This window comes from Dromiciops gliroides, chromosome 4 (assembly GCF_019393635.1).
Source record: "Dromiciops gliroides isolate mDroGli1 chromosome 4, mDroGli1.pri, whole genome shotgun sequence".
NCBI lineage: Eukaryota > Metazoa > Chordata > Mammalia > Microbiotheria > Microbiotheriidae > Dromiciops > Dromiciops gliroides.
In genome coordinates this window covers 122,177,340-122,199,679 of record NC_057864.1, presented here as the reverse complement: position 1 = coordinate 122,199,679, position 22,340 = coordinate 122,177,340, and the positions used below count along the sequence as shown (strand labels likewise).

Below are 22,340 nucleotides of genomic sequence, written 5' to 3'. Positions count from 1 at the left end.
AAACTGCTAATCTTGTGTTATCTTGAGTGTGGCTCCATGATATCTGAATTGTTTCTTTTTGGCTGCTTGCAATAATTTCTCCTTGACCTGGGAACTCTGGGATTTGTTTATATTCCTGAGAGTTTTCATTTTAGGGTCTCTTTTAGGTGATGATTGATATATTCTTTTGATTTCTATTTTACCCTCTGCTTCTACAATATCAGGCTGTTTTTTCTTGATAATTTCTTGAAAGGTGATGTCTAGACTTTCTGATCATGGCTTTCTGGGAGTACAACAGTTCTTAAATGATCTCTCCTGGATCTATTTTCCAGGTCAGTTTTTTCAAAGAGATGTCTCACATTTTGTGAGATTTCCGCACTCTTTTGATTTTTATTGTTTCTTGATTTCTTATGGAGTCATTACCTTCCATTTGCCAAACTGATTTTTAAGGAAGTACTTTCTTTGGTGAACTTTTCTACCTCCTTTTCAATTTGGGCCATTGTACTTTTTTTTTTTTTTTGGTGAGGCATTTGGGGTTAAGTGACTTGCCCAGGGTCACACAGCTAGTAAGTGTCAAATGTCTGAGGCCAGATTTGAACTCAGGTACTCCTGACTCCAGGGCCAGTGCTCTATCCACTACACCACCTAGCTGCACCCCCCCCCCCCCCATTGTACTTTTTAAGGAGTTCTTCAATTCAGTTGAATTTCATACCTCTTTTTCCATTTGGCAAATCCTGCTTTTTAAGGAATTCTATTCATTGGATTTTTGTGCCTCTTTTACCATTTGGCCTATTCTGGCTTTTTAGGTGTTATTCAGTATTTTTGTGCCTCCTTTACCAAACTGTTGGCTTTTTCTTTCTTTTTAAAAAATCTTAAAAGTATTTTTTTCCAGTTCTATGTAAAGATAGTTTTCAACATTCATTTTTATAAGATTGTGAGTTTCAAATTTTTTCCCTCCCTCCCTTGCTTTCCCCCTCCCCAAGACAGAAATGATATAAATTATATATGCATAATCACATTAAACATATTTCCACATTAGTCATGTTGTGAAAGAAGAATCAGAACAAAAGGGGAAAACCTCAAAAAACAAAAAGTAAAAATAGTATGATTCAATCTTCATTTGGATCCCACAATTCTTTTTCTGGATGTGGAGAACATTTTCTATCATGGGCCCTTTGGAACTATCTTGGATCACTGAATTGCTGAGAAGAGATGTCTATCACGGCTGATCATCACACTGCTATTACTGTGTACAATGTTCTCCTGGCTCTGTTCACTTCACTCAGCATCAGTCCACTTGTTTTTCCAGGTTTTTCTGAAATGTTCCTGATCATCATTTCTTATACCACAATAATATTCCATTACATTCATATACCAAAACTTGTTCATCTATTCCCCAATTGATGGGCATCCCCTCAATTTCCAATTCTTTTTGTTGACTTTTTTCATAATTTTCTTGCATTATTCATTTCTTTTCCCAATTTTTCCTCCATCTCTCTTCATTTTTTTTTTTTTGGTGAGGCAATTGGGGTTAAGTGACTTGCCCAGGGTCACACAGCTAGTAAGTGTTAAGTGTCTGAGGCTGGATTTGAACTCAGGTTCTTCTGAATCTAGGGCCGGTGCTCTATCCACTGCGCCACCTAGCTGCCCCTCTCTTCATTTTTAAAATCCTTTTTGAGTTCTTCCAGGAATTCTCTTTCATCCTAAGACCAATTCACGTTTTCCTGTGAGGCTTTTATTGTAGCATTTTTTAACTTTTATTGTCTTCTGAATTTTTGTTTTTAATCTTTCCCATCACTATAGTAACTTTCTAAATTCAGGTTCTTTCTTTTTTTTGCGGGGCAATGAGGGTTAAGTGACTTGCCCAAGGTCACTCAACTAGTAAGTGTCAAGTGTCAGAGGCCAGATTTGAGCTCAGGTCCTCCTGACTCTTGGGCTGGTGCTTTATCCACTATGCCAACTAGCTGCCCCACCAGGTTCTATTTTGTTGTTTGCTCATTTTTCCAACCTATTTCTTGACTTTTACCTCTGTTAAAGTGGGGCTCTACTACTGGGATGAAGTATGGGGAGGCATTGTCCCTGCCCCCTCACCCACTTTTCTTCCTGCTGCTCTTGGAGCTACTTCTGGGGCTGTAAGTTTTCAGTTCTTCTAAGGTCATACAGTATAAAGAAAGGTGTGGTCACTGCTCTCCTGGCCTGTGCTGTGGTCTGTGAGTGACCACAAGCACTGTTTTCCACCCTGGAACTGTGAGCAGGCTCCCCACTCCCCTATGGCCACAAGCTCTGGTGTGTTGATGCTCCTCACTCTGACCCAGATTCATGTATGTGCAATGCAACAGAGTCCTTCACCCAGTGACAGCAAAAGGACCCCTGTACCATATATGAGAGCTCCAGAAACTGCTGTTGCCGCCATTGATTCAGTCACCCCCAAGGCCTGCTCTTGGTTGCTGAGGCCTGTCCTGTCCTTGAAGGTTCACCACTCTCACCCTGGGGCAACAGACCTCTCCTGCAGATCTTCTAAATTGCCCTGGGCTGGAAAAATGATTTTACCTATTCTTTTGTGAGTGCTGTCACTACGGAATTTGTTTTGAGGCATTAAAGTTGGGATTTGGGGAAGGGAATTTAGGAGAGCTCAGAAGAGTCCCTGCCTTTAATCTGCCATCTTGGCTCTACCTCTCTATCACCAGTTCTTTTTTTTTCTCTTTATAATAGAATTTTATTTTCTGAAATATATGTAAAAACAAATTTTGACATCAATTTTTAAAAACTTTGTGTTCCAACTTCTCTTCCTCCCTCCCTTCCCACCCCCCATCCACAAGAACTCAAACAATTCAAAATAAGTTATACATGAGTAGTCATGGAAAACATTCCCACATTAGCTAGGTTTTGAGAGAAAAGTTAAAAAACAAAACTTCAGATTAAGGAATTGTCAAAAACAAAAAAATTTAAAATGTGTTCCCATCTGTTTTCAGATGCTATCAGTTCTTTCTCTGTAGATGGATTGCAATTTTCATAGGTCCTTCAGGGTTATATTGGATCACTGCCTTGCTGAAAATACCCACATGCTTCCCAGCAGATCATCTTACACTATTGCTGTTATTTTGTATACAGTACATTTCACTCTACTTCAGTTCATGTAGGTCTTTCAAGGTTTTTCTGATAGCATCCTGGTAATCATAACCTGTATATAGTACCTTAAACTTGACAAAGGATTTTCTTCATAATAGCCCAGCAAAGTAGGTACTATGTGTTTTTCCATTATAATCAATCATCATAACTTTCCCTCCATCCTATTCCCTTCCCATGAAATCTACTCTATTTCTATCTTCTCTTATCCTATTCCTCCTCAAACTTGTTTTACTTCTGACTGTCCCCTTCCCTGCTCTGCCCTCCCTTCTTTCACCCTTCCCTCCTAATCCTCTTCCCCTCCTACTTTCCTGTAGGGTTAAATAGATTACTCCTCCCAATTGGGTGTGAATGTTATTCCCTCCTTGAGCCCACTCTGGTGAGATTAAGGTCTTTGAGCTAATTCTGTGTTCTAAACTTTTCTTCCTCCCTCCTCAGCCCTCCCTATGAAATAAAGCAATTCAATATGTCACACATGTGCAGTAATAAAGACCATCTTCACCTTCCTCGAAAGTGTTTTGATTTTTACTGCTCTCTCCCCCAATCTGCCCTTCCCTCCTTCCCCTCTTCTCCCCTTTTATCTCCCTCCCTTCCCTCAGGGAAAAAATACATTACTATACCTACTTGAGTATGTATGTTAGTCCCTCTTTGAGCCAATTCTGATATTAAGGTTCACTCACTCCCCTACTCCTTCCCCTTCTTCCCCTCCTCTCCATAAGCTTTTTTCTTGTTTCCTTCATGTGAACTACCTCTCCCCAGACTATCTCTCCCCTTTCCCCTCCCTCAATCTATTCCTCCTACACCTTAACCCTATTTTAAATCCATCACCAGTTCTTAAAGATGATCTTTTGAGTCATTACAATTTGAATTGTTGGATTATTACTGATGAAATAAATTCTTTCAAATATTGAAAAAGCTGTTTAAAAGTACCCAGAAGTGACAGGAGGCAGCTAGGTGGTGCAGTGGATAAAGCACCAGCCCTGGAATCAGGAGGACCTGAGTTCAAATCTGGCCTCAGACACTTAACACTTAGTAGCTGTGTGACCCTGGGCAAATCACTTAACCCTCACTGCCCTGCCCCCCCAACCCCCAAAAGTGACAGATAAGATGTAAAGACCCTTCAGAGAGGGCTTAGAAATGCTATGTTTGACAAGTATGCCACACCTTTCTGCACATGGAATTTCACCCCTCTAAAATTTAAATAGTTTCAAGTACAAATAATTGGTATGTAAAATATCCATTGATTTTTTTTTTAGTGAGGCAAGTGGGGTTAAGTGACTTGCCCAGGGTCACACAGTTAGTAAGTGTTAAGTGTCTGAGGCCAGATTTGAACTCAGGTACTCCTGACTCCAGGGCCAGTGTTCTATCCACTGCACCATCTAGCTGCCCCCATTGATTTTTTTACACCAAAACCTTTGGAGCTATAAAATGATAAAATATATTTTATGTACATTTTCTATGAATTACTGAGCTCTTGTAACAGTTGAAGATGACCACTTGGGTAACAGGAAATAGGTGGGTTTCTGAAAGATTTCTGCTAGCTGTCTGTGGAAATAAATATTATACCACTAATGCTTAAGGTTCTTCTCCATTTTAATTGTATTTTAAGTAGCAAGATTTCATATATTTGTTTTCAGTGTCATTCTTTGTAACTCTTAGAGATATGAGTTTTTTCTTATTCTTTTAACTTTCATAAATGGAAATGAGGAGAATGTTTATTTAGCATACTTGGTGGTTCTCCCTTTCAACCCTCCAAAGCTAACTACACTGAGTGCTCAACTAGTGTATGAGAGACACTATGCTGTAGACAATAAGACAGTATCAGAAAAACCTAGATGCAATTTCCACTTCAGACCAAGTATCTCTGTATCCAAGGACAAGTTAATAACCTCCCTAAGGCTGTTTCTTCATCTGTAAAAGTGGAGATGGATAATACTTGTAGGACTTAAATCATGGGGCTAATGCAATATAATATGCACTATCTATATAAATGTCAGGTATTATTGCAGAGAATTAAGTTACAGAAGTACTATCCCCCCCCCCCCCCCCCGGTTTTATCTTTGAACCTACACTTCAGTATCTCATTGTTGTATTCTCAAAGGCTATGCCAATAGAGCACATAAGTTCTGTTAGATTCTACAAAGGAAGGACTTTGAGATCAGGCCTAGTAGCAGATCATGCATGTGTACCTCTGAAAACCAGATGATTGAAAGATGAGATGTTCATTATTGGAAAGGAGGTTATCAAATGATTCCTAATCCCTAATAGCAATCCCATTATGGTTTTCTAGGGCACAAAAGGAACTGCGACCTTCAATGAAAAGAATAATCAGTGATCTTTGAAACAAACATAATTTCGTAGCATATTCTTCCAACAGAGCTTTATTTTCAGAGATAACTCTGAACACGTTTGTTAAAGAAAATATTTACAAAATATAAAGCATTTTCAATTGACCTACATCTGAAGGCAGATTATAATACACAGTCAAGGTCTGACCATATTAAGTTTTTATATGAAAATTTTAGTCACATAAAATATTTTAAAATCCGTGATTTTCACTTTCACCATCATCCATATCTTCCTTTTCACTGGAAAAATAACCCGAAATCTAGATAATGACTAGAAGAGGAGTTTAAGTCTGAGTTTATAATCTCTCAAAATTCTGTTACCATTACTTTCTGCCCAATCCAGATTAAGGTACTAGAAAGTTCAAAGTCAGAGGTGCTTTCTTTCATGGAAAAAGTGTTTCACTTTGTTAATTAGCTTTTTTTTTTTTCAAGCAATAACTTCAGTGCAACGGGGACAAAGTTGGTTTGAAAAATCAGATGTGTGCTTCCAACAGCGGGGACATTTTTCTTTGGTAGATGGTATGACAATGACTTTATATGAACTCTCTTCACGAATACCTATAAAAGGAAAATAGATGGTAGAATTACTGATAGCACATTTTAGTCAGAACATCCCTAAAAACAGATCAACTCTGGTGTCAAGATGTAGCAGAAGATACTGAAAATATGTGCCTGGAAAAGGAGGTTGGGCTAGACAGATAGTGAAAGTTAAAACAAAAGAAAAACTTCCAGCAAATAAGTTGAATAACTATTCTTTGAAGTATTTAGGAGAAAAACTTGGATAAGGACGGCATGTCATATCAGTGACAGAAATATCCTCAAAGACCACCAAGTATAGCAACAGATTTAAATTACATAAGCAGAAAAAGAAAAGACACAAGAGTAAATTAAAAGCCGTGCTATACAGCTATCTATGTCTTGAAGAAAGTCCCAACTACAACCATAAAACCTAAGTTGCTGCAAAAAACAAAAAATCTAAGGTGAAGGGCAAGAGGACCCTGGAGTTAGATTTGCAGAGCAGGAACAGCTTAAGGGAGTTAAGGAAGATTCCTAATGAGTCTTTATTTTCTAGTATTTCTCTTCTCATATTGAAACCCCCAAATATTTTCTCCCATACTGCGTAAAAAATTTTAGACAGTGAAAAGAGAGATTACTTTGAGCTACTAATAAGCCTCGCTTTTAAAAATATATATATAATTCTCTCTATGGGGGCATATAGGGGTCAGAATATTTTCCATCAGTCATTTCTATAGGACTGTGAAGCAAATTAAATCTTCCTAATACCTAGATGACTTAAAATGACTAAATTTTTGCGTGAATAAAAACCTCTTATTAAATTTGGGGACTACCTATAATAATCCAATGATACCCTGGATTTCGGTTATATCTTGTTAGCTACATTCCATGACCTTACCTTCTAGGTTGATTAGATAGCTCCCTTTAATTTCAATTGCATCCGCAGGCATTGCTATGGGATCTTGAGCCAACAGAGATGTTTGTGAAGCCATCATTAGTTCACTTAACTGAGACATATCAGAAGTCTTTTTATCATGTAGCATCTGGAAATAAGTATTTGACATGGTCACTAACTAAATTATAATTATTTAAAAGTCCTTTATAGCATTAGCTGATTGTATAGGAAAACAAAGAACTCTAGACATTTTTAGGTTGTCTCTATGCCTTTTAAAATCGTAATATCCTATGCTCATTCTAATGAATGCATGTTATTGCTGATACTAAAAGGTTTTAATCAAATATAGTTTCAGTGAATTTTCTGGTATTAAGAAATCAGTATAGGGGGCAGCTAGGTGGCGCAGTGGACAGAGTACCGGCCCTGGATTCAGGAGGACCTGAGTTCAAATTCAGCCTCAGACACTTAACAATTACTAGCTGTGTGACCCTGGGCAAGTCACTCAACCCCAACTGCCTCACCAAAAAAAAAGAAATCAGCATATCAGTTAAATTCTAAGGACCCTTTTTTTTTGGGCCAAAAATTATCACTGTTGGCAAACCTGAGATGATACAGGTCTTTCCTGGGGCTTTTCAGTTACTGGTTTTTATAATTATAGAAATTGTGAAAATGACCCAAATCATAATTCTTCATTAAATTTGAGATATCTTAAACTAAATCTTTCAATGAATATAATTTTTTTATTAAAGTGCATTCTTTTTGACAGAGATCAAAAGTAACTTTCTTTTCTACCTGTTTCTTCCTCTCATTGAGGTACAATGAGACATCAAATGCCACTTTAATACTCATTTAAAAAATGTAATTCAACTTTAAGAGTGCAGATGAAGAGAGTTACAACATTTCCTAAACACTGTCTGGATATTAAAACTGCAAAAATTTTAATTTAGACAGAAAATCCCATAGAAGATAAGCAATTAAAGCAACTACAACACAGCAACTAACATCACACAAGAAAAAGCAAAATCTGGAGCAGAACTGAGGTCTCCCAAATTCTAACTCATGCATAAAAATTGTATTGGAATAGGAGTCTCAGGAAGTTCTTCAAATTAATTTCAAATGAGGTATAGCAACTATTGCCAGTGAAGATCTATGGAATAGTTCAAAACATTAATATCATTTCAAAAGAAAGACTGGTAGTCCACATACTTCAATAATTTCAAAGAGTAGTCCAGGATCTATCACAACGATAACATCATATTCCAAGGAATTCTTGCCAGGGATGCTTCCAAGAAATGCATCTCTCATCGTACATGCTGCGTCCACTGCTTCCTCTAGCCCTGGTTTCTTCCAAATAGAACTTGTACTGATCCATCCAGAACGAAATACACTTTTCGGTTCTTAAAACAAGTTGATTTAATTTCAGATTTAAGCCCTTTCATAAACTGCATTTATTCATAAACCATATTTATTATTATGACCTATTCAACAAGTATTTGATAAGCAAGGTAAGCTACAGACACAGATAAATATGCAAATTGGAATGAGAATACATAAGAGAAAAATACAGATTAGAACAATTAGAGAGAAATCTCTTTCCTATTGAGGAAATCAAAAAAAGCCTAATGAAGGCTGTAGAATATTAAAAGGCAAAGATGGGATGAGATATTTGTCTAATAATAAGTTAATACATTGCTGAAGGAACTGGACATCATTACTGACATTTTCAATGAAAACAACAAAGCCAATCAGCTGTAGCTAAATGGAAGAATGATTCAAGGATTCTCCTGATGAAAGTCAAAAACGAAATTGTTTTTAAGGTGCTGATAAAAAAACAGAAACATCACTTGAAGGGATTCTTAGTGACCTGCTTTGCAATATTCCTGATTACATAAAAGGTCATCAAGATAGGTCTTATCTACCAACATCTATTGCAAATTATAAAAAAAGAAATTCTATGAAGAACTTAACAGAGTCCTCCAAGTTAACTTCATATTGAAGGAGCAAAAGGGAAAATGATGAAAAATACTGTTGGGAACTAAGAAATGTAAGCTCCCTATTTGGATGTTACATCTCAGTAGCAGAAATTAGAAAATGGAAATATCAATTAAGAAAATGGAATTAGGAAGTGAGGCTGGATTGGACAACAGACCAAAGGAAGAAATACAATACAATGTGACACAGAAATACAATTTATAGAAGATATTACCGACCCCAAAAGGCAAATGAAAAGCCATCTATAACTACTGACTCATGACTATTTTACTAAACTTAAAATCCTTATATAAAAGGACTAAATTAGTTCTTAATCTTAAATCTATGAACTTTTGAAAAAAATTACAACTATATTTAATATGTAATTGGTTTCCTTTTTAATTCTATGTATTTCATTTTAAGCATTTAAAAATATTCTGATAAGGGGTCCAGAGGCTTCTTCAAATTGCCAAAGAAATACAGGACAGAAAAAAAGATTAAGACTGCCTATTGTACATAATATCAAATATGTCCTTGATGAAAATATAAAGGAAAAGGCTGGCTTCTATAAATTTTTCTATTGTAGACCATATCTTTACAATCAAACAGCTGATAGGGAAGCCTTAGGAATACATGATTACACTGTTTATTGTTTGCTTAATTACAAAAAAAAAGAAGCCTATAAAAAACAAATATTTGACCTTCTAGAAGAAAATATAATCTTAAAGTCTGTCTTCCAAAAAGTCTCCCATAAATTTACTAAGGTCATACAAGATTTCTTAACAGAGAAAATAATTCTGTTTATTAAGCCTCCACTTATTAGTATCAGATGAAAAATAAAACAGATATAGGCTTTCTAAAGGTGTTTATCATTGTAGAAAGGGGATCCATAGTAACAGTAAGGTACTCCAGATGGTCTTATTTGAAGATGATAATATGTTGTTGTTTTGTTTTGGTTTTTGTGCTGGGCAATGAGGGTTAAGTGACTTGCCCAGGGTCACACAGCTAGTAAGTGTCAAAGGTCTGAGGCTGGATTTGAACTCAGGTCCTCCTAAATTCAGGGCTGGTGCTTTATCTACTGCACCACCTAGCTGCCCTGAAGATGATAATATGACAAGTCATAATACTCTGGGACATCTTCAACAAGATTCATGCCAATCAAGAGACCAGCCTAGGTAAATCAAAAAGGAAAAACAAAGTGGATTCTATATGGTTGTGAATCCTGAAACATAATGATTTCCAAAGGATCAAAATTGTAGGAAACATAAAAGATAACAGTTAATCTTAAGCACATTTTATAGCATCAAAAAAAATTATCAATCAACAAGTGAGGCACTGTGAATACTAAGTCAAAAATGAAACTGTCATTGCCTTCAAAGAGCATATATCCTCACAGGAGATAACATGCACATATATAAAGGTGCAAAACATACAAAAAAGACACAAAGTAAAGTGGGAATGAGGGGAGGTAAACATATTAGCATCTGGGGAGGTCAAGAAAGGCTCACAAAGGAGGTGGTACTTGAGCTGAGTCTTAAGGGACAAAGCCTAGAGAGACTATATTCACATCTATGGATATGGAAGATGATTTAGTAAAGGAGACTGAGAAAGGCAGGAGGAAAACCAAGATACAGTAATTTCAAAAAACACTGAGACGAGTATCAAAGAAAAGAACATCAACAGTGTCAAATACAGGAAAAAGGTCAGGAAAATGAAGATTGGAACAAAGATGTTCGATTTGTTAATTGAGATTAAAAAGGAAATATATTTAAAGGGTGATACCACAAACAAATTAGGGGAGTAAGGAATTGTTTACCTGTCAGATCTATAAAGGAAGAATTTATGACCAAACAAGAGATAGAGAGCACTGAGATGTAAAATGGATTCTTTATTATAATAAATTAAAAAGGTTTTGCACAGGGGCAGCTAGGTGGTGCAGTGGATAGAGCACTGGCCCTGGATTCAGGAGGACCTGAGTTCCAATCCGGCCTCAGACACTTGATACTTACTAGCTGTGTGACCCTGGGCAAGTCACTTAACCCCAATTGGCCCACACAAAAAAAAAGTTTTTGCACAAACAAAACCAATGCAACCAAGATTAGAAGGAAAGCAGAAGGCTGGGGAAAACTTTTTACATCAAGTATTTCCAATAAAGGCCTCATTTCTCAACTATATAGAGAACTGGGGGCAGCTAGGTGGTGGAGTGAATAGAGCAACAGCCCTGGATTCAAGAGTGCCTGAGTTCAAATTCGGCCTCAGACACTTGACACTTACTAGCTGTGTGACCCTGGGCAAGTCACTTAACCCTCATTGCCCCACCAAAAAACAAAAACAAAAACATAGAGAACTGTGTCAAATCCATAGGAATACAACTATTCCCCAATTAATAAATGGCTAAAAGATTTGATTTCTTCTGAAAACTGTCTGTTTACATTTATCTCTAGTCACAGGAAAAAATGCTTTAGAGCAATAAAACAACTCTGAGGTACTGCCTCACAGCCATCAGACTGGATAACAAGACAGAAAAGAAAAATGACAAATGTAGGAAGGAATGTGGGAAAATTGAGACACTAATGCACTGCTGGTAGAGTTGTAAACTGACCCAATCATTCTATAGAGCAATTTGGAATTATGCTCTATGGGCTATCAAACTGTGCATACTCTTTGATCCAGCAATACCATTACTGGGTCTGTATCCCAAAGAGGTTTTTAAAAAAAGGTATGTATGTAAAAGAAACTATTTGTGCAAAAATATTTACAGCAGCTCTTTTTTGTGGTGGCAAAGAATTGGAAATTGAAGGGATGCCCATCAACTGGAGAATGGCTGAACAAGTTCTAGCATACGACTGTGATGGAACACTATTGTGCTATAAGGAATGATAAGCAAGATGATTTCAGGAAAACCTGGAAAGACATATAAACTGATACAAAGTGAAATGAGCATAAGCAGGAGATCACTGTACACCTACCTCATCAGCAATACTATACAATGATCAATTGTGAATGGCTTAGCTCTTCTCAGCAATACAATGATCCAAGACAATTCCAAAAGACTTGGATGAAAAATGCTATCCACCTCCAGAGAAAGAACAGATGGAGTCCAAAGGCAGATCAAAACATACTATTTTTCAGTTTCTGTGTGTGTATTGGTCTGTCTTCTTTCACAACATGACTGATAGGGAAATGGGTTTTTTTGTTTTATTCAGTGAGGCAATTGGGGTTAAGTGACTTGCCCAGGATCACCCAGCTAGTAAGTGTTTAGTGTCTGAGGCCGGATTTGAACTCAGGTACTCCTGAATCCAGGGCCGGTGCTCTATCCACTGCGCCACCTAGCTGCCCCTGGGAAATATTTTGCATGACTGCAATGTATAAGTTATATCAAATCGCTTACTGTCTCAGGAAGTGGGGAGGGGAGTGAAGGAGGGAGAGAATTTGGAATTCAAATTTTTAAAAAATAAATGTTAAAAATGGTTTTTCCATGTAATTGGAAAAAATATAATTTTTTTTAAAAAAAGAAAATATATTGGGGACAGCTAGGTGGCGCAGTGGATAGAGCACCGGCCCTGGAGTCAGGAGGACCTGAGTTCAAATCCGGCCTCAGACACTTAACACTTACTAGCTGTGTGACCCTGGGCAAGTTACTTAACCCCAATTGCCCCACAAAAAAAAAAAAAAGGCAAATAGAGTTTTAGAAGAGGTGGTTGTCTGAACACATGAAGAAAATAAAGAATATCAGATGGTAAATCCAAGTCTTTTATAATTAAAATGATAAATAAAGATCTATAGGAGGACTCCTTTCACTGCTGGGTAGACCATGTGTTTTTAACCTGGGCTCCATGAATTTGCTCTTAAAAATATTTTGCTAACTGTATTACAATATGATTGGTTTCCTTGGTAATCTTATGTATTTTATTTCATGCATTTAAAAATGTGATTCTAAGAAGGGAGTTCATAGACTTCACTAGATTGCCAAAAAGACTCATGACACCCAAAAAGTTAATCTCTGCTCTAGAAAGAATTTATGTTAGAGCATATGATAGGTGAAATTTATATGGTTTTAAGGACTACAATATGCTTTAAACAAATTATGATTAGATCCTTATAATAATTCTCTAAGGTGGTTATTCTTATCTGCATTTTGCAGAGCCAAATCTGAGGTGCAAAAAAATTAAGTGACTGGCAATGCTTCGTTAAAAAGCTTTGTTCTATAATCCTAAGAAAATCACTTTGTCTCTGGGTCTCAATTTCTTTATCAAAAGGAGGTAAGAGGGGCGGCTGGGTGGCACAGTGGATAGAGCACCGGCTCTGGAGTCAGGAGTACCTGAGTTCAAATCCGGCCTCAGACACTTAACAATTACTAGCTGTGTGACCTTGGGCAAGTCACTTAACCCCAATTGCCTCACCAAAAAAAAAAAAAAAAAAGGAGGTAAGAGTAGGGGACCTCTAACTCTAATGTGTTATAAATATATTAAATGAGATAATATATATAAAAGTTCTCCATAAACTATACTGTACTATACAAACTTAAAATGTCGGAATTATTATTACCACTTTTCTTCAGTTAAAAATATAAAATTATTTTACTGTAATACAGAGAATTAAACAGTAAGGCAGGCTAGAATGCCTTTGGAAATGGCCAAGTTCTTATGACTTAAAACTGCTTCAAGAAACCAAAGTTAATCTTTTTTTAAAAAATATCAATATTCTAACAGTGTTGTGAAATTCCTGTTGGACACGGGAGAAAAATCCCAAATAGCTGAAAATGGTTATCACATAGAGGGCAATAGAGAGGCTCGTGGTGAGTTTGAGCAGATCCAGCTTGTCACAAGGAACTTGAAGAACAAACAATCAAAAAAGAAGGGGGTACCAGGGGGAAGATCAGCTAAAAGAAATGGAGAGCCCCAATATTCACTCCATTGGTATGCTTGTGATGAGGTGCTCTGGGTGCCCCACTGTGGTCAACTTGGGGAACAACATAAACAAATTGCACAAGATGAATGGGCATGAATGCAATGCTGAAAGAAAAATCCAAAACACTAAGTTCTGAGATGTATGCAAGAGTTTTGAGTCTGAATGATCCAGAGAGTGTTTTCATGAAAAAAAAAACAGCCCTTCTCAATAGTTTTGTCTTGGAGGTTACTGGTAACCTGGGACAGACCAAGGCTCTGAATATAGTGAGAAAACTAGCACAGAGTTGTGGTTCTGAAATCCTTGCTCCCCTAGAAATGAGTACAGCAGAACAGATTGATTATGAAGGTCCCTATTAATACTACTCCCGCCCCTTCAGTTACCCTGACTTTAGTGTTCTCATAGCACTTTCACTCTATACGATGATCACATTTGACTCTTACAATAACCCTGTGAGCCAGGCAGGGTTGTTCCTAATCTAAATTATTAAAACTCAGTGCTCGCTCTCTCTCTCTCTCTCTCTTTTTTTCTTGACAATGAGGGTTAAGTGACTTGCCCAGGGTCATACTCAATGCTCTCTCTTGAAGACCACTAACTGATTATTTTCCATTAGTAGAACACTCCTTACCTTTCTCATATGGTATGTGCTGGAACACCTCTTCAGCCAAATGAGGGAGAATGGGTGCAATAGAACGCACCATTACATCCAAAATCTCAGCTAATGCAGTCTGACATGAACGCCGTTTGTGATCATTTTTTCCTTCACAATATAGCCTAAAGAAGAATATATTCTGTGCTTAGGATTAAGATGGAAAAGATCTCCTCTTTATTAATCACAACCTACATGCTTCCATTTACCCCCTAAATAACAAATCAAACATTATACTCATATTTACCCCTATTTGATTTCTAAAAGCATCCACTGACCACAGTGTCAGCAACTGATTCTGGGTAGCCTGTTCTAAGTAAAAGGAGGCAAAGTTTCTCATTGCCCTTCCATCTGAACTTCTTAATGCACCCTTACTCTTTCCAGGTGCATTTCTCCTTTAATATTTTCCACCTCATTCTCACTTTTAGCTAAATGTCAGTTAATACCGAAGGTGGTAAGTAAATATTAAATGATAATACTTATATGACAGCCTTTCTAGAGAGACTTGTGTTTTAAAGAGGCACTGTAATCTATCCTATAGAGAATCTGTTCCTCAGGATAAACCCTGAAACATTCCCAGATTCATGGCTATCAATGGGCTTGACCAGACTACCTCCATACTAAAGTACTAGAGGAGAAGGAGGACTGATCTTTAGGTCACCACACCTAACTTATTGAAAAAGTGAATAAATGAAGACCTGTATACAACTTCTGAAAGGTGGCTGACAACTATAATACAATTAAATTGCCATCTTCTAGTTTAAATGAGGAACACTTGAATTTTGAGATGATGTCTGTTTCTATCACTCAGTGTTCTCACTGAACTCCAGTTAGCAATAAAATGAGTTTTTTTCCCTTTCAGTAAATATTCAGTAAATACAGAAAGTACCAGGATAGATTCTTTAATGCTAAATTAATGATTTGAAATAAAACTACAATTGCTAGGAATACATACCTATCTTTAATTATGCTGAAGTAAAAGTTAGAGAGTTGTCTAGGATAAAATGCTTGTAAATGCCGAACAACTTTTCCAAAATCAAACTGCTGATATGCTTCAGTAATCTGGGAGAAAGGCCAGAAAAAATTGAAAGTGATAGAGAACACATAAATTGTTAAGTAGTAATCATGAGACAAACAATGTTGCTTTTAGAAATCCTTTTTTGTCTGGAAAGGAAAACAAACTGAAGAACATAATAATGTAAAAGGGTTTTGCTCAGTTCATATCTTGTATATATGTTCCTAATTTACATCTTAATGAGGAATAAAAGACTACATATATAAACTCAAAGACATTTATTGTTCTTTTGAGTCTATAAAATAGCATGCATTTAGTGAAGGAAAAATTTTTTTAATGATAAAACTTTCTTTTGGCTTTAACTGATAGTTGCAATTTATTGGACCATTATTTCCCCCAGAAAATGGGGAAAATGCAATAGGTGGTTCAAGACAAAATTACACCAATATACTTTGTATGCAGGTCAAAAGCACCTCAGGCAAAGCCACATTAACAATATCTCAAAAAGTACCATATATATTTTTTTTGGTTTTGTTTTTTAGTGAGGCAATTGGGGTTAAATGACTTGCCTAGGGTCACACAGCTAGTAAGTGTTAAGTGTCTGAGGCCGGATTTGAACTCAGGTACTCCTGACTCCAGGGCCGGTGCTCTATCCACTGCGCCACCTAGCCGCCCCAGTACCATATTTTTTAAAGAAAGATTTCAAAGAGAAAGCACACAATTACTCAATTATGAAGAAGCCTCTTAAAAACAAACAAAAAAACCCCTGGTTTTCCTAAAGGAGATGTTTGCTGAGAAACAAAGTAAACTGACCACTTAGCTTATCATATTACTGCCATAGAAAAAATAGATGTCCTACAGAGGAGTAAAAAAAAGTTGCTGCTATTTCTGAAAGATGCTTCTTTATCTGACAGAAAAAGAACAGTTTTACCTAACTCCAAAGCTCTAAGCCTTCCTAAGGACAAAGACGGCAATCCCAGAGACAGAAGCCCAAAGAGACCAATCGCTTAATGTGGTTGGCATTTTTATCTAATCGCTGAAATCTTTCTGCTTATACTTACTAAACAACATACCTTCTTTCCAAAATCTTGAAGTAAATGTAACATGTACTGGTCTATAATATACATCTTTTCAAAGGGGACAGCATCTGTTTCTGGATTGAAATCAGCCACATTTCCCAAAAGAAAGCGAAGTGTATTCCTAAGCTATAAAAGAAAATGTTAGAGTTTGAGTTCATTTTGTAATTGTTGATTATGTTGCCCCCTTTTCAGATTTTGAATTTAAAATAACCCCAAATGAGTATATTTGCATATACACTGTAGAATTAAATGAGAGTATTACATTGAATGTCAATTATTTAGTTTGCTTTGCTTTGTAAGTATGTAATAAATCCAACACATAACTTTCTAAGCTGTCCTGTTACTCTTTGATTCCTTCTGGCCCTCCTTCTCTTCAATTCTCATTTTTTGGAGGATGAGGGAGCTCTGGGAGAGAATGCTATTCTTAGTTTCCCAATCCCTTCCACATACTTCTTCAAGTAAAAAAAGAAACCATTGTAATAAATATGCAGAATCAAGCAAAACAAATTCTCACAGTGGTCATATGTATCTTATTAAAAGTTCATATTAAACATTAACACAACCAATTAAATTTGTTTATAACCATCTTTTTTCCTACAAATGAGAAATTCCCAATAGGGAAAGCACTTCCATTGATGCAAATCAGCCAACTCTCTATAACTTATGCTGTTTGGCACTAAGGTATATCTGAGAGCTGACAAGACTGCCTCTCTTGAAACACTATGTAAATAGCATAATTATTTTTCTTCAATATGATGTAAGCTCCCAGAGGGCAGAGATAATTTATTTCTATCTTTTTGTTCCCTAGAACCTAGAATAATGCTTGGCACAAGGAAAGAAATTGTTAAAATGCTTGCTGATGGATGGAAAAAATTAATTTCTACCAAGAAAAAAAATCACAACTTTTTGATCACTGCCTCAAAGTCTCAGGTTTCTAGGGCTAAATATGTCATTCTTTTTTTTCTTTGTAATATTTCATTATGGTTTTTCCAAATTTTCTTCATATTTTCTTCAAATTTTCTTATATACTTCATACCTATCAATCACTATAAATTGAATTATAGTATTCTATTTATTAAAATTTGGAACTATGATTCAAAAGTCTAGATAAATTGGATATTTTCTTTTGCATATAATTTTCACTATGATTTTTATCTAGCTCAACAAAGAAACATTTTGATTTTGATTGATTTTATATTAAATATGTAAATTAAGTTTTCATGGTTTTGTAATTTTTACTCTATTCCTCCCAATTATTAAAGTCCTTCTTTATTTCACCATTATTTTAAAATTTTCCTGGTAGGGTTTTTGCATTTTTAAGCAGAGGATTTCCTCCCAAGTTTTACAGAAGACCATACATTCATAGTCACATACTGATTAAAATATGCTATTTGGTGAAGTAGTGAACTGCTAGATTTAAGGTTAGGACAACCTGAGTTCAAATTTTGCCTCAAATACTTTGTTGCTATTTGACCTCTGGGCAAGTCACTCTTTCAGCCTATTTTCTCTTCTGTAAAATGGGAATCAGAGCACCTGCTTTATACAGGGCTGTTTTTTTTCTAACCTTAATGTCTCCTGTGCTGAGCACAGTGCTTGGTACATAGTGCCTGATAAATGCCTTTAGACAGACTAAAAAAGCCATGGAGAAAAGCAAATGAAAAGACATGGTGATGGGAGATAGAGGAAGTATGTGTGGAATAGCAAGAAGACCAGAGTAGTTGATCATAGTCTGTGGAATGGAGTAAGGTGGAAGAAGGCTGGAAAGGCAAAAAAGGGTTAGGTTACAAAAACCTCTAAAGATCAGAGAGAACTTCATATTTGGTCCAGGATTTAATAGGATCCACTGGAGCGCCTTGAGCAAGGAATAACATAACTAGACCTATGCTTTACAAAAGTCACCTCAATAGCTGAATCCAAGATGAAATGGGGTTGGGAGAGATATGAGGCAGAGAGACTAACCAGAAGTCATTGCAGCAGTCTAGCAGGAGGTCATCAAGTCTTGAACTAGAATTAGAGCCGTAGGAGTGGAGAGCAGAGGATGTACATAAGAGATGTTGCAAAGGTAGAAACAAAATTTGGAAAGAGACTGAATGAATGGCACTAAGAAAAACGAAGAGATGAGGAGCCCTCTGAAACTGGGAACTGGAAATACTTTGGAGGATGATGGTGCTTTTAATAGCAATAGCACAGGACCTGACACACAGGAGGCACTATAAAACGTTAGCTATCATCTGTTGTTCTTTCTTTCTTCCTTCCTGTATTTGTATCTCTAGCACTTAGCACAGTACCAGGCACACAACAGGTGTTTAATACATGCTTGTTTGCTTGCTTGCTTACTATTATTATGTAAGAGCTGGTAGTCTTAAAATGATTTGCCCAGGGCTCACTTAAACAGCCAATATGTATCAGAGGCTGACTCTAAAGTGAGCTCCCTATCCACTAAGTCATGCTGTCATCAGCACTGGGAGTGTCAGTATCAAAAAGCGGTCTTCCATTGATTTGGCAATAGCTGAACAAATCATGGTAATTTTCTGAAGAAAAAAATCAAAGCTATGTGGAACAAATGAAAAAAAAAAATGCTCTAAATCATTACGGATTTGAAAAATGCTCTCCACCTCCAAAGAACTAATGGCATCTGTATAATGAAGCATACTTAAAAAAAACCCCAAAATTCATTTTTGTTAGTTTTTTTGGGGGGTGAGGTCTATATTTTCTTTCACAACATGACCAATATGGAAATATGTTTTGCATGACTACACATATATAGCCTATATCAAAACTGCTTGCTTTCTCAGGGAGGGGAGAGGGAAGGAGAGAATTTGGAACTCAAAATTAAAAAAAAAATAGAATGTTAAAAATTGTTTTACATGTAATTGGAAAAAAATTTTTAAAAAATAAGTGGGTAGCTAGATGGCGCAGTGGATAAAGCACTGGCCCTGAATTCAGGAGGTCCTAAGTTCAAATCCGGCCTCAGACACTTGACACTTACTAGCTGTGTGACCCTGGGCAAGTCACTTAACCCTTGTGCCACCCCCCCCCCCCAAAGTATTTGTTGCTTGGCTACAAAGAGTTGAAGAAATAAACCTCATCTCTTTAAGTTGGAGTTAAGAGGGAAGGAGGGGAAGGGACAGCAAGACATGTTTTGCAGGTAGAATACTCCACATGAAATAGGGTGAATGTGCTTGCTTTTGGGCTTTGCTGATCTATCTTTTTCCTCCTTTTAAAAATCTTGGTTACAAAGGAAGGCAGGGAGAGGTATATTCAGAAATAAGTGTGATAAAGAAGCAAAACTCAAAAAAAGAAAAAAGTGCTGCTTAAATTTAATTCAATAATGCTTGCTGAAAGCTACTTCAAAAATGTGTCACTGAAATAAACAAGACAATTCACATCAATACATTAAAAGCATAAAGCTAGGGCAGTACATAAATTATTACTATAAACTATTACCTGTAGAAGCAAAATTAGCATATTTGAAAACATACTAAAGTATTCTTCATAAATACATGATAATTACTTAGAGAAAAAATTTAAATTAATAATTTTCTAGCTTCTTTATCGAAAAGCAAAATGTAGCTTTTAATTGCAATTGTTTGGCAACATTCTGCTTCTATAAATATACAGTTTAATTATTCTGACCTTGTCAATATCATCTCTGGCTGCATTAAGTATACGTGGCCCAATTTTCACTTCATTGAAGACATTTGATTCAGCTACCCACCATCGAAGGATATCTGCGCCATAGGGAGGATCTTTGTTTTGATCCTTTTTTTGTGAGAAAAATAAAAACCAGCATTAGAAACTATACATTTCAAAGTAGGCCTATAAGCAGAATGTGAAATAGGAACATTTTGGCTCAACACTGAAGGTTTAGAACAGCAATACAAGTATGTGAGGTTCAACAATCTCAAATCAGAGAAATTTAGCTAGATCTTAAAGTCAAATCAGGCCTCTCCACCGTTGTCAAGTGCATACATAATTCCTACCTCATCTATCAGATACTGCTATACATATTTAATTAGAACAGACAGTTCCATATAGGATTATCAGTTGGAATATAATAATTCTCCTCTGAATAGACCCCCCTGAGAACTGAATGGGGGGGAAGGGGGAATCAAAGAAAGGTTTTCCAACATTCTCTAGCAATTCTGGATACAATGCATTGAATAATGGACAACAGTTAGTCATTAATAGCAATATAGTATTTGTCTGGATAATTTACTTTATACAAAACAAACTGGCTTATTGTAGAAAGACAGAGATTCTTGAGTTAGAAGACCTGAGTCCAAATCTCACCTCAGACATTTATTATCTGTGTGATCTTGGGCAAAGCACTTAAGGTCTTGGGACTTAAATTTCCTCCTTTATAAAACAAGGGCACTGGGCTTGAGAGCCAGCCTTTAGGGTGTCTTCCATCTCTCATTCCATATCCTAGCGATGTATATTCATCCATATCATGTGCAAATAAAGCCAGGACGTTGCAACACCAGACTTGTGTCCATTAATCAATGAGGATGATGATAAATCTCCAAATACAAATGTATATTTTCTAATAGTACTAAAATAAAGTGAATATTTAACAGTTTCCATTTTCTGAGGTCTTTATCTTCTCCTGGCAGCTTTCTCTATGACTATACCTAAATACGCTAGATAATATTTTTAAATTGTGGCTACTGATAATTACTTGTGATTAAACTGTTTACCAGGTCAGCTAGGTGGCAAAGTAGATAGAATGCCAGGCCTGGAATCAGTAAGACCCATCTTCCTGAGTTCAAATCTGGCCTCAGACACTTACCAGCTGTGTGACGCTAGTCACTTCACCCTGTTTGCCTTAGTTTTCTCATCTATAATATGAGCTAGAGAAGGAAATGGTAAACTATTCTAATATCATTGCCAAGAACACCCAAATGGGGTCGCAAAGAGTTGGATACCACTGAAAAATGAACAATAAAACAAAAATGTGAACTAATTCTTTACCAAGAGACAAAATTTAAAAATAATTCACATGAAACTCTGACACCTGTAAGAAGTAAATATGGGGGCAGCTAGGTGGCGCAGTGGATAGAGCACTGGTCCTGGAGTCAGGAGGACCTGAGTTTGAATCCAGCCTCAGACACTTGACACTTACTAGCTGTGTGACCCTGGGCAAGTCACTTAACCCCAACTGCCTTACCAAAAAAAAAAAAGTAAGTATGACTTGGTCCCTAAATACAAACCCAAACTGGTCTTCTACTGAATATTAGCGTGACCTTAGGTAGAATATACAACCTCCACTTTTTAGTTTCATCATTTGTAAAATGAGGATAAAGGATAAGATCTCATAGCAAGTGACCCTGTACATAAGCAGACATAAAGCAATTTTTTTGGGGGGGAGGTGGGGGTCAGCAATGGGGGTTAAGTGACTTGCCCAGGGTCCCAGGGCTGGTGCTTTATCCACTGCGCCACCTAGCTGCCCCCCCTCCCACATAAAGCAATTAAAAAAAAATTAAGGAACTATTAGGACAATGCAAAACCCATAAAATAAAAATGACAATTGTTTGTTATGAGTCACTTACTTGGCCTCCATTGATGACAACATCTGGGCTAATCACATTTCCAAGAGATTTAGACATCTTTTCTCCTTTTTCACTAACAGTAAAACCATGAACCAAAACAGTCCTGAAAAGGAAAATAAAGCATTTTCATAATAAAGTGTGTTAGATGATAAAACACAAACTGCCTTAAAATCGATGAGAACTTTTTTTATAGTCATCAAAATTAATACACTTCATCAGCAGCTTAAGTTAAGTCAGATTTAAAAAAAAAAGTCCACATAGCAAAGTCTAAATGTGATTGTTTAGTTCATGAGCAAGGGAAA

At 36.5% G+C, this 22,340-nt stretch overlaps 1 protein-coding gene across 1 annotated transcript in view; it reads right to left on the bottom strand.

Moving 5' to 3' along the window:
• Positions 1 to 5,468: 5,468 nt before the first annotated feature.
• Positions 5,469 to 22,340, bottom strand: part of IARS2 (isoleucyl-tRNA synthetase 2, mitochondrial) — a 65,127-nt gene continuing 48,255 nt past the window's right edge. The window contains exons 16-23 of the mRNA XM_043962723.1: positions 22,039 to 22,141; positions 20,123 to 20,248; positions 16,481 to 16,612; positions 15,348 to 15,454; positions 14,372 to 14,517; positions 8,071 to 8,261; positions 6,868 to 7,012; positions 5,469 to 6,011 (exon numbers count right to left, since the gene is read on the bottom strand). Coding sequence (XP_043818658.1) covers positions 5,881 to 6,011; positions 6,868 to 7,012; positions 8,071 to 8,261; positions 14,372 to 14,517; positions 15,348 to 15,454; positions 16,481 to 16,612; positions 20,123 to 20,248; positions 22,039 to 22,141 — 1,081 coding nt within the window. The 3' untranslated portion in view covers positions 5,469 to 5,880. The remainder of the gene's footprint in view (positions 6,012 to 6,867; positions 7,013 to 8,070; positions 8,262 to 14,371; positions 14,518 to 15,347; positions 15,455 to 16,480; positions 16,613 to 20,122; positions 20,249 to 22,038; positions 22,142 to 22,340) is intronic.